We start from the raw sequence: 13,545 nt of genomic DNA, 5'->3' as shown, positions 1-13,545 counted from the left end.
AAATTCAGAATGAAACAATAGTCGCAGCATGATATGAATGCACTGCAGCTCCTGAAAACAGACAAACAACGCAGACACAAACTTGAAATTGTGTCTGAATGTCATTTATTTGAAAGATTTTGTTCCCTAATAATGACCCTCAACTCTGGTTCATTTTGCCTGTTTTCCAGTTATTGGATTTAGTGACCGGCACTAATATCGAGTAATAAACCGAACGTGAGGCGGAGCTGCCCTTTTCATTTAACTCATTTGGCCATTTATACATCTATTCACGTCAACGTCAAGCCTGCTTTGAACCCATTAGGGCTGGAGTTTCGCTTTTTGAGCAGCTCGTCTTCATCTTAATGCAATTCAAAGACCTACATTTTGAACGAGAGTTGCTGTGGCAACAAAGTTTTCCCCCCCCTCTCCCGGAGACACGGAGAGCTCAGTGGAGTATCCTTGATGGTGTGGCGGAAAGTGCTCAGGCACAGATGGTCCTGTGAGAAACCACAAGCCTCGTGTCCTAGTTAGCATCGGAATACTAACGCGATCGAGCAAGGTCACTAATATGTCGAGGTTTAACACAGCTTAACCAGCTCTTACGAAGGCAGTCTAATGTGCAGAAAGGATGAGGTACACTCCAGTTCCCCAAGTCTCGCTCACTCTGTCACACTTTGCTGCCAGCGGTAAAACGCGTCGCAAATAAATTTATTCTAAAGGGGGTGGCTCATAAATCATCCAATACCAATAGTGTGTTTCATTTGCACGAGGCTTAATCTCACAATATTTGTAGCTGATTTCAGAAAACAACTGTGTGTGTGTGTATATATATGCATGTTGCAGTCCACTGGTGTAGTTTAAGAAAGTTACATCTCAATGAGTCAAGTAAGGTGAGAGAAAAGTGCACACACATAAATCCAAGAAGAGGTCTGCCTCCAGTTTCTCTCTCAACACTAATGGTCAAGAGAAATGTGGGCTGAAGTTGAGCCAGTGCTGCCAGCATTGACTAAATTTGATCAGCAGTCTTTGATAAAACTCTTCCACCAGCCTGAACCTGTGCTTCAAGCTGCTCCGCCGGCCTTAGATAATGATATCATAGGAGCCCAGATTTTAATGAGAGCTCTGATTGGGTGGCAGTATTTCATGGCTAACAAGATGCCCTGTTGTCTGTCTGTTAGTTGCCATCCAGTCTGCAGTGTGTTGTAGCATGCATGCGCGCGTGAATGTGTGTGTGTGTGTGTGCGTGTGTGTGTGTGTGTGTGAGTGCAGCAGCGTCTCGCGAATTCAATTTAGGTCAGAGTCAAATGATAGCAAAGCACTTGGAGTCTTATTTGTCTCACTGCATCATCAGATTGTTTTTTTTTTCTTAATAGAGACAACACATGAAAGAGGGAAGGAAAACTGGCCGACGCCAACTTTTTAATGAAATTTGATATGTGACATTTAAAATGCCGCATGAGTCATGCAGCAAGAATTCAAATCATGTTCAGAGCTACTGACAATCTGGGCATTCATTACTATTGCTTTGACTCCTTCAGTGTGCTGCACATAATCGATAGCACTTCTGGAAAAAGGATGTAAAAGTAATACGTTTTGATTTTACTTACTTATCCTTGGAGGATAAAGGGGGGCTGATGCCAGTCTCCAACAGTCATTGGGTGAAGCTGTGAAAAATCATCCCTTTCATTTGCGTACATTTATTCAGGGAGGAAAAACGTTCAATGAATGAAATGACTTATCACTAATGGGCACAATCTTTGATAACTTTGCTATCAGTACTTTTTACAACTACCTTTAGCCAAAAGGACATAATTCAGTTTTCTCTCATGATGATTTCCCATCTTGGAGCATTCCTCTTAACCCTTGCATGCAGAAATGGGGTCCAACCGACCCCACACACATAAAACTTGTATCATTTGCCATAGTCCTCTACGTTTGCCTCAGTCTTCACACACACAAGGGTTAACATCAACCTTTGTAGATCAGTGGTTTCCCAACCGTTGGGTTAATGACCAGAACCAGTGGTTAGGGTCTTTTGGTAACAATCGTTGGCATAACACTCGTTCTTTCTCACTGATCCACTCCAAACATACCTGTGGAGCAGCAGTATGACCTAACAGAGATTATCCTTACACACAACGCCAAAGTTTACAATACCTTGAAAGGACCATAGTAGACTTGCACAATATTAGAAAAATTTGACCAATGGAAATTACATCACATTGAGCAATCCTGTACATCAGCAGGGGTGAACTGATGCATGCATTAAAACATCCCCAGTCCAGTGGCTCCATTTTGTTCCCCCAAAAAGTTTACTACAACTTCATAATTTTCAAATACTTGAGTGTTATTTTCATAAAAATCCCCCCAAAAAATTATACAACTCACCTGATATGGATCTATCACTTTTATTTAAAGCATAATGTCAGCAAAACACACATTTAAAAAAAAGAAACTAAAAATCTGTGGGGCCCCGGTAAGCCCTTTGTACAGTCTGACCCAGCCGAGTGAGCATTAGCACCTCACTTAATAAAAAGAAGGTACATCAAGTCTGTGTATTAAATGCACTGAAAGTCCAATAGAATCAATATATCGATACAAAACTTGCAAGCATTGCACTTAAAATATTATGTTCTACCAAATATTGCACCTAAGCAGTCCTTCCCCAGCAAAATCCAGTATAAGGACCAGGATAAACCGTGCTGCCCCACCAGGAATCACAGCTGGAGCAGGACCACAACACAGCCAGGCCATGAGGACACCCAGCGGGCTGCAGGGAACCTGCACATACTTCTCTGCTTTTGTTGACTTTGCCCACACCACTTGAACGTGAAATTTTATCCAACATGCAGGTGAAGAACATGCTTCAACAAAGGACTGTGCGGTGTTTTATGAGGTGACCACGTATGTGGCATGAGGTTCTTTTGTTTGTCTCACGTCAAACCAAAATAAAGCGTTGGTCATTAAAGAGCTCCATCTGGTCTGACTACCGTTTAGCAAACATAATTTTTACATGTCTGTGAATAAAAAGGCTGTAAAATTACGGCACATAAGTGACACAAATCCTGAAAGACGCACAGAAAATCCTTAGACAACTCCTCCTCGGTCAATTAGAATAATTATACTGAACATGGCTTCAGATTGGCACTTCAGACCTGGAGAAGGAGGGGGGAAAAAATCACCTTGTGAGATTAGATGGAGTGGTAGGCTGCTGCAAACCTAGACAGGAGAAGTAAGTTGGCATCTCTCTACCTAATCAGCATCAACGGGCTCTCACATCAGCAATCAAGCTTAAGGCATTTGCAGTTGAGGTCTATGCCAAAGAGGCTAACGCGACTGGCAAAATGGCATCTGTTTATGTGCCATGTGTTGCTCCTGCAACCAAGGATCACTCCTTAACCCCTGGTCACCAGGGGCGCGTTCTTTCACAGGCTGAGATCAATACCTCTAAAGGGGGAATCAGGGAATCAGAACATCCCTAAAAACCCGAGAATCATCTAGAAAGTCCTTCAAGAGACGGATTCGAATCAACTCCTGCTCGCTTTGTTTTCACCTTTGCTTTTTGTTGTTCTGATTTACATGACAGGTTGCTGTCTAATTTCTCGCAGCACCGGCAGCGGAACATGAAAAGGTTATAAAAATCCTCCAGCTCTGTTTGACAAGTGCCTTTTTTTTCCTGCTTTAATTCCTCCAGCCCGATGTGAAACGCAGTCTGGGGAAAAACAAATACACTTTGTTAGATGATGGTATGGTTGCCTATTATAGGCACTGTGATCACTCAAGCTGTTATATTATATGGTGGTGATGCAGCTCCAAAAAAAGGGAAAAAAAGCAAAAACATTCTGTTATTTCCATTAAAAAGGCTTGCAGAGGCTTCTTACCGAGCAGGCCCAGCCTTTCATCATCTCAGGTGCCATTATTTCAGCAAAGCTCTATTTCATTTTGTGATTGATGGTTCCCTGGCAGTCTCAGCAATCTTGGTCAGACTCTGGATGTTTGCAGCAGGGTCTCATAAAAGGCTATGATGCTATTTATTAATTCAAAGATCTCTGTTTTTTTTTTTATTCACCGTCTCTCTTATTTTTATTTTTTTCTCCTCTGTTTGCCTCTCACACAGTGCCTGGAAAATAATCACCAATGGACCGGCTGGTTGTGTGCGTGCTGCTGTGTGCAGCTCTGGTGAAAGGCTACAGCTCCTGCCCCGGCCGCTGCATCTGCCAGCACCTCTCGCCCACTCTGACTCTGCTCTGCGCCAAGACCGGCTTGCTGTTCGTGCCCCCCACAATCGACCGCAAGACCGTGGAGCTGCGGCTCACCGACAACTTCATCACCATTATTCGTAAGAAGGACTTCCTCAACATGACCAGCCTGGTCCACCTCACCTTATCCCGCAACACCATCAGCCAGATCGTGCCCCACGCCTTCCTGGGCCTGCGCTCGCTCCGGGCGTTGCACATGGACGGGAATCGGCTCAGCGTCATAAAGAGCGATCACTTCAAAGGCCTCGTCAACCTGCGGCACCTCATCCTCGGGAACAACCAGATCCACCAGGTGGCCTCGACCTCCTTCGACGAGTTTGTCGCCACCATCGAGGACTTGGATCTGTCCAACAACAATCTGCGCAGCCTTCCCTGGGAGGCCATAGCCAGAATGACTAACATTAACACGCTCACCTTGGACCATAACCTTATTGACTACATAGAAGCGGGGACTTTCACTTTGCTCACCAAGCTGGTCCGCCTGGACATGACTTCTAACCGGCTGCAGAAGCTTCCGCCGGACAGCCTGTTCCAGCACGCCCAGGTTCTGTCCGACGCCAAGGGCTCCAGCTCGTCCACACTGGTGGTGAGCTTTGGCGGGAATCCCTTCCACTGCAACTGTGAGCTGCTGTGGCTGCGCCGGCTGACGCGAGAGGACGACTTGGAGACCTGCGCCTCGCCGGAGCACCTCATGGACAAATATTTCTGGTCGATACAGGAGGAGGAGTTCATCTGCGAGCCCCCACTGATCACCAAGCACTACTCCTCTAAGCCCTATGTGATGGAGGGCCAGGGTGTGACTCTAAAGTGCAAAGCCATGGGGGATCCAGATCCAGACATTCACTGGAGGTCACCGGACGGCAAGCTGGTGCACAACAACTCGCGCACCATCCTGTATGACAACGGCACCCTTGACATTCTCATCACCACGCTGAAGGACAGCGGGTCGTTCAACTGCGTGGCGTCCAATGCTGCCGGCATCGCCACGGCCGCCGTGGAGATCAGCATGATCCCCTTACCCTTGTTTGTGAACAACACCGGCCATATGCGCGAGGACCCCGGCCTCTCCGACATCACCACTTCCTCCAAAGCTGGCAACGACACAAAAGGCTACGACAAGCAGGACAAGAGGGTCCTGGTCACGGAGCTGACCTCGTCCTCTGCCGTGATCCGCTGGCCGTCTGAACGCCACATCCCCGGGATCAGGATGTACCAGATTCAGTACAACAGCACTGCAGATGATACTTTGGTGTACAGGTAAGCCAGGGTGGAGGCAGGATGGGCAGCGAGAGAAAAGTGTGTTCCAGTAGACCAGTGCTTCTCAGTTCTGGTCCTCGGGGACCACCGCCCTGCGTATTTTAGATTCTTCTGTTCCAGAACACCTGATTCAAATGATTGACCTCCTCCGCATGCCATCTAGTGCTGCAGAACCTTATAAATCACCCACTTATTCAAATCAGGTGTGTGGCAGAAGGGAAACCAGCTAAAACATGCAGAGTAGCCGTCCCTGAGGACCTGAGTTGAGAAACATTGCGGAAGACATTTGGAGTTGGAATCCCCAAAATTATTTAACAATGTTTATATCTATTCAGGGTCACTCATTAATGAAGTAAGGAGAGAATAAGTCTAAAATTCTTGGAGAGCAACTAAAGTAAAAAAAAAAAAACCTCAAGTGGCATCAGATTGATTCAGTTTATTCCCCACATTGACTCCAAAACTGAGTGAATTGTTGCAAACATTGCATTGCAAGTCCAAGTACCCCAAAGAGCCAAACGGTCTTAATCAGCATCATTAGAATGTAATATGACAGCAACAATAGCACAATAAGTATTTCACTCCATGTAACTGTATCATTAGAAAGGGTTGGAAAATAATTGGCTGCAGCACAGAAAGAAATTAGAAAAACTCTGTAAAGCTGAGGTTTGTCGTAGAGGATTCACATCATTTGCTTATTGCAAATTGAAAACAGAACTAACACATTACAGTAACAAGTTAAAACAATGAAAGAACAGACTGGCTTTGAGAGAATTAATAAGCTTTAGGTTGACAAATAGCTTTTTTTTCTTTGGTATTGTTCTCTAATGCCCAAAAGGTTACAAATTACAGCTTAAACCTTTAATATTTTTGCTTTCTGAGTTGGATATGAAAAGCATATAAGCTGCACAAATACCAAAGATAAGATCCAATAGTAAATGTTTTTCTTTGTCACATTCAAGCTTAGACTTTTTTTTTTTTTTTTAACATATTAAAATATTGCACGCACCAGTATCGGAAGGCCAAACCACTTTTTGGTACAACAAAAGTTGTACAGTTTTTGATGTATGGCTTCATGCTTCAAGCAGCTTTCTAAATTGCTTGATTTGAGAAAATATGGAAATTTTATAAATGTCTCTTTTCAAGTTTTGACACATATTTTCAGATGAAAATATGTTCCTCAGTCTCAAGTCTTATTTTTTTAACCTGTATTTAGTTTCAGCCACTGTTGTCTGAATTTTGGCTTTTTGTTCTGTTCCTGTAAAAAAAAAAAAAAAACGTTGATGATGTTGCCCCATCATATTTCAGAATCTAGATGTGTTATTGGCTTTAACTCTAATAATTTATTAGTTCAGCTCTATCTACCAATAAGGTGACTTCTGAAGGCATCTTGCTGCGTTTAATTTTATTCAGTAAAGAAGTAAAAAGTAAATAAGGCTAAATGCACAACATATTTTTTCCCCGTTTTTATTTGTAAAAAAAAAAAACTTGGAACGTTTTCCTTCCACTTCCCTGCTGTGCTCAACGTATTGTTGATCTATCATATGTAATCCCAGAAATAAAAAAAATTAAAAAAACACTTATGTGTGTAGTTGTAACATGACAAACTGTGATAATGTTCAATGGGTGGGAATACTTTTGCTAGGCAGTGTAATTACCAAAGTACAACACAGGCACTTAAAATTCAGACCCAAGTGTTTGCAATTAGCTGCGACTAAATTATAGGATTAAAACGACTTTGAAGAACAACACCATGTTAATACAGAATCCTAATTTCTTTCTGCAGTCTAAATGTGAGTGCATTGCTAATGTTTAGTCATAGTAAAAAAAAAAAAAAAGTATGCACAGTTGAATTTCATAGTAGACAGGATAAAACTGAAAATTGAATAGCTTTTAGTGTCGGCTTACAAAGGCTTATGCTGGTATAGAAATATCTCTCTCCCTTAAACATGGGGCTGAAAGTACCAATAGAAAGTCTTTTGATTAAGCTTCATGTGTTCCTTTTGAATTCTGTGACACAAATTTACTGTATTTCAGGATTTCATTTTGGCAGAGCAAACTAATAATAGTGGTTTACATGCTTTCATTCGCTCCCCCTTTTTTTTTTTTTTTTTTTTTTTTTAGCTTTTATCAGGTATAATGAGTAGCTCTCTTGTATAATTTTCTCATTCAGTTTCAGCATGGAGCTGAGTGTTATTTTGTCTTTAGGTGGTACATTATTACCCACCAAATGATAACCATCAAAGTCCGCCTTTAGGGAAAAGGAACAGGCTTCTAATTATATTAACGGCAACGTTGACCCGAAGACAATGCCTTTCTCCTGCGTATTTAGCGTAATCTTGCACTTGACCTTAGGTAATCACACAACAAAACACCCTCTTCCCAGCGCTCATCACTTGTCCTGCAGCCTGCAGCTGTTGTAGGGAGAGAATAAAGCGTTTTTAATACTTTAACACCTTTGCTTTCATTTTACAAACAAGCCTGAAAGAGCGTATGTTATTTTCTCATGCTACGTATGTCTTGCCAAAGTATTCATAACCCTTTAACTTTTTCACATTTTGTCACGTAACAACCACAAGTTTCAGTATGTTCTGTTGGGATTTTGTTGCAAATTATGGTTAGGTGGAAGGAAAGTCCCCATTACTCTGATACCCCTAACGAAAATCCCTCAAAAGTTTTCAAAGAGCTCAAATAACACAGCGGTCCAGATCAGGAATGAAGATGTGGAAAAGTTTAATGTAGGGTTATTGAACAATGTCACCAGATTTCAACATCTAACATAGCACTTCAGTCCAACCAAACCAGATGCCCGTGTTAACTCTGACGGTACTGTTAGTTTTGAACACCACAAATCTGATCTTAATGGAAGGGTGGAAAGAAAAAAAAGTCATAGTCAAAAGGAAGGGATTAGAAGCTTCCATCTACAAAAAACATTCTCTGGTCATGTGAGACAAAAAAATTAATATTTTGACTTTTGCACAAAACACCATGTGTGGCAGAGTACTAACTTCAGATAATCCTGGAAATACTGTTCTTGTGGTGAAGCATGATGTTGGCCGCATCGTGTGGTAGGTTGACTGGACATGGGATTATACGGGACATTATTTAATTTCTCTTTGGAATTAATCAAGTGTTTTTGAATTAAATTGAACATTGCATACATGGCAAATCTTGAAGAGATGTTGTTGGAGGCTGGGATGGAGGTTGATTAAAAAGGTGAAAGCAAAGTATATAATGGCTTTGAATGGCCCAATTCAAGTCCTGACCTAAATCTAACTCTTCTCTAGACTTGAAAATTGCTGCTCATTGGTATACTTCATCCAATCTGGCTTGGGTCAAATTATTTTGCCAAGACAGTAAGAAAGGTTCAGCAGGTAGAGGTTCACCCCAGAAGACTTGGAGGGGCTGAATATTAAATGAACTCTTTCGTGATTTCTATCACTCTATGCAAATCGAGTTTGTGTCGAGTTTCTGTTTTTATAAGGTCTTTATATCTTAACCACTGCATCGTTTCTCTCTTCCTCCGCAGAATGATCCCGTCTACCAGCAAAAACTTCCTCATCAACGACCTGGCTGCAGGACGGGAGTACGACCTCTGCGTGCTGGCCGTGTACGACGACGGCATCACGTCGCTGACGGCCACGCGCGTGGTCGGCTGCGTGCAGTTCCACACGTCCAACGAGGTCAGCCAGTGCCGCTTCATGCACAGCCAGTTCCTGGGAGGCACCATGATCATCATCATCGGCGGCATTATCGTCGCCTCCGTGCTGGTGTTCATCATCATCCTGATGATCCGCTACAAGGCCTATGGCAGCCCCGTGGACACAAAGGCCAAGGTCAGCTTCGCCATGCACTCGCAAACCAACGGCAGCCAGCAGCGGCTGCAGCACTCGGTGTCCAAGCAGCCGTCTGACGAGGGCGAAGTGCTGGCGCCCAAAGAGTGCATGGCTCTGGTGTTGAAGGTGGACAGCGAGAAGAAGGAGGAACTGGCAGCCGCGGTGGCAGTCCTCGAAGTGGAGCTGCCCCCAAATGCAGACAAAATGAAGAGAAGGAGCAGCCTGGATGCTCAGCGCTGCGGGCCGCCATCTGAGGACACGCAGACGGACAGCAGCCTGACCGGCTCCACCATGTCCCTCTGCCTGATAGGCTCCAATGCCGGCACTAAGGAGGCTCCCAGGCTTAAGGACAAGAAAAACGCCCTGGCCAGCGTGGGGTTACTCCCCAACGAGCTGGCACGAACTAGGCACAGATTCTCTTTCGATGGCGGGGATTACTCCATATTTCAGAGTCACAGTTACCCACGCAGAGCGAGGACGAGGTGGCACAGGTCCACCAACCAGCTCAACACAGAGTCATCGCCGCTCGCCAACAGGAGAGTTACATTCAGCAGCACTGAGTGGATGCTTGAGAGCACGGTTTGAGGAAAGCAGTGTAGCAAAAAATTTTAAATAAAAAAGAAACGTTTAAAAAAGGCACAAACGTAACGTAAAAACACAAAACGTCTACATGCCATACAGCACAACGATGATTAAAAACAAGCACATTTATGTACTCATGCTGACTTCCTGTGAGTTGCTGGAGGAGAACAGTATCCTGTCGTCCTGCTTCCCCCCCATCGTGCTCCCAGAGAGGTTTATTTGGGCCATGTCTCTTCTTCTTTGTTTTTTTGGGTTTTTTTTGCAGCGGTGCCTTATTCTTTTAAATGTATGAATGGAGGATGCTGCTCACTGTAGTCACAAACCTCCCACTCTTGACGGCGATGGGAAGTGTTGTTTTTGGCTTTTCGGTTTTCACCGTTTTCTGTGGCACACCGACGGGGAGGAGAGGGGTTTGGCATTTGGATGTGACTGTTTAATTGTTAAAAAAATAATAATAATAATCATTAAAAAAAAAAACTTCATTAAGCAGTAACTTGTAAAGTGAACAGCCAGGTACCCTGTTATGTCAATCATGTTTTTGTTTTTGTTTTTTGATGAAGAAAAAAAAAAACTTTTGCACAGAAGACACGAGATACAAGGACAAGTATCAACACCAGTCTATACAATATTAATAACAAAAAGAAGCAGAGTTTTCTTTTTTTTTTCCGAATGCTCATTTCTAATGTTAGTGGATAAAAAGGAGTTGATGTGAGAATCTGCCATGGACGGTCAGACTGTGCGATGTTGAATAGGTATTGTTCCAGACGTGACTGTATATTCATCGGTACTGTATCTGGCTGGTCTAGATAAAAGACGACAAACAAACAAACAAACAAAAAAAAGACATATATAAGTATATTAAAATATTGGTGTATGTGTACTAACTATGTAAAGTAAATAAGTCATACGTCACGTGACTTTTTACAGAGCATTTGGGTGTTGGCTGCAAGTTTTTACATTAAAAACCTGTCATCACACCTCTCAATATTTAGTATGTCCAAGTTTGAACCATTTATCCCCTCATGAAGGGTATTAAATTTTTTGTGTGGGTTAACTGTATCAGTAGTGCTTGTTTTTTTGTTTTTTTTTTTGTTTTGGTTTTTTTCTTTTTCTTTTTTTTTTTTTTTTTTTTTTGCTGCTGCTGTTGTGGTTGGATTATTTTATGTCTTGTGCTGCTCCAGTGTCCACTGTAGCGAGCGAGAGAGGGACACACGAATCGAAATGATAAATATTTGATTCCTCAGTGCTATTTTTGAGGTTTTAAGTGAAAGCGTCACAGCGCCAATAGAGTGGAGTGGGATGTGTGACTGCGAGGGACAAGCCAACTGGACGTGGTGCTGAATCCAAATGAAGCCAGCTGTTGTTACACAACGGCGTAGGAGCAAATGTTCACCACCAGGGGGAGACAAAGCTTTCTATTGTTTCTAATTAGGCGCTTTTCTTGAGAATTTATTAGTGTGAATCTGCATACTCCACCCAGGGCAGAAAGGTCTGGTTTATGGGAAAAGCTGTAGCTTTAGTTCTTATTTAGTTTTAGTTCTGAGCATTGAAAATTAGCAGGATTAACCAATCATGCTGTCAGCAGATGTGGGAACATAACAGTAAGTGATAATATCCTCTCTGCATTGACGTATAAGGTCCGGACTCAGGTGAATAAATCCAATATAGAAGCTTATATTTCAGTTTTGACCATAACTTTTTAAAGCTTTCAATACGTTAAATATTCTTAGTCATATGAGGGAGAGATAGAATTCTATCTGTGTGAAGCAGTCAGTTTTTCTGAAAAAAGCAGTCCGAACAACTGCTTCCCATTCAGGATCCGTAAAAGCGATCCGAAAATTGTTTGAAGCGTATGAGATTGCTATGTCTCATCTCCGATAGTACCGCGATTCATATCTGTAGCTCACTCACAATAATAGGAGCGATGAGAGAGAGAGATGGTGTGCGCTGAGTTCTGAAATTTTTCAGAAAGGTATGAAAATGAATGGTTGAGTGCCTGAGGCTACCCTGTCACGTGATTTCACCTTGACAGAAAACCGTCAGTCCTAGAGAAATTTCAAAAACATTTTACGGGAGCAGGCATTCGATGCGATGTTATGACCGACTTTCATACCAATAGAGCGATTTTTGTAGGCATGACGGCAATTTCAATATTATTTTGGGGGTCAAAACTATCGGTTAGTGTGTGTTACCCAGAAAGCAGTTAGGCACAATATCCCAGCACCGTGAGTGAAACAATGACTGGGGCAGCCTACTATATAAAGTACTCGGGGACTAATCCTATATTTATTTACACATTTGTAGAATACGGAACAAATAGCGTGCCGTAATACGGGACACTACATACGACAGCCACATACGAGACGGTTCCATATTTTACGGGACGGGTGGCAACACTACTTGCAAATCAAGGCGATCACTGTCCTCCCTATGCATTGCTATGGGCAGGCCCCAATAATAATAGGAATAATTGATGAACGGTAAAATTAGATTTTTTTTATTTTTTATTGTTTGAGTATTTTATTTGGCTGACCACTTTCTTTTTCTGATTAAGATTGAAATACGTGCATAAAATTATTCTTCATTTTATATGTAGACCTTCTATGCGAAAATAGGTGGGGGGGAGGGGAGTTCCCTTTGGTGAATGCAGCGTGCTGCTGTAATATCATTCAGCTGTATACAAGGGGAAAAAAGTCAATTTTAATTTAATTTTTTAAAATCTGGAAGCTTTAATGAAGATGACCACCAAGGAACGGTTCTTCTTCGACTGCATTTGTTGTATTTTACGATTATTTTCAGTCTTTTAGACGTGTAGAAGAAGAATGTTGGCTGTTGTGCCCATAGACATAATATAAGCGGCCAATGCGGGGCCTACTCTTATATTATGTCTATGGTTGTGCCTACGGGGCTCAGCACCGCCCTGTATCAGTGAGGAACGGTACTTTCTCCCACACCTGCGCATTTTCACTGCTCAAGAAATGACCGATTAGAAAGACTAAACATGTTGCTCGTATTCATTAAATACATCAGGCAGACGGTTGGAACGTCAACATATGTAGAACATGTGGAATTAAACAAATATATTGGCGATATGGAGAAAGATAGCAACGGGCAAGCGAAAACTTCCTTCCTGCTTCCTTCACTGTGTATGACACAGCGCCACCAGAGGTGAGGCGCAGCACTGCACTTATTCACTACGGTCTTCTCCCATACTTCAACAGCTATTTTGACCTTAGACATGTTGATATTATCAATAAAACAATTATAGAAAAGAGAAGTCAAGTGGGAAAATTAATTTTCTGTCATCATTGTTGGCATTTTACTCACCTGCCTCTGCAGAACCTGTGTCACTGCCTCTCTGTTACTCTTTGATATATAATTATAAAATCCCAATTAATGTGAACTACAGTAATGAATGCTATTTTAAGTACCATTCCGGGCAGAGGTTTAGGCACTCTCATTATAGGCATGAATCTCATCTTCATCTGCAGTTTATAGATTTTTTTTTCTCTCCACTGATCTTATTTCAGGTTGAACTGATCAGATGACAATGTTAAAGATTGTTAATAACTAGAACTGAGTTCACAATTTTAAATTAATTATGCATCGTCTGCAATAAAAACAGATTTGTA

The 13,545-nt window shown here is 42.4% G+C and overlaps 1 protein-coding gene across 1 annotated transcript; it reads left to right on the top strand.

Annotated features, from left to right (window-relative positions):
- The first annotated feature begins 3,352 nt into the window (after positions 1–3,352).
- On the top strand, positions 3,353–10,972 carry lrfn1 (leucine rich repeat and fibronectin type III domain containing 1). The gene is made up of 2 exons (XM_014986763.2): positions 3,353–5,498; positions 9,025–10,972. The coding sequence occupies exons 1-2, from the start codon at positions 4,120–4,122 to the stop codon at positions 9,914–9,916; spliced, it is 2,271 nt and encodes a 756-aa protein (XP_014842249.2). The 5' UTR covers positions 3,353–4,119; the 3' UTR covers positions 9,917–10,972.
- Positions 10,973–13,545: the final 2,573 nt, after the last annotated feature.

The sequence above is a fragment of the Poecilia mexicana genome, unplaced genomic scaffold (genome assembly GCF_051168715.1).
Source record: "Poecilia mexicana isolate PSO_F unplaced genomic scaffold, ASM5116871v1 scaffold_13, whole genome shotgun sequence".
NCBI classification, from domain to species: domain Eukaryota; kingdom Metazoa; phylum Chordata; class Actinopteri; order Cyprinodontiformes; family Poeciliidae; genus Poecilia; species Poecilia mexicana.
The sequence above is the reverse complement of the archived record's forward strand: the minus strand, read 5'-3'. Positions and strand labels throughout refer to the sequence as shown.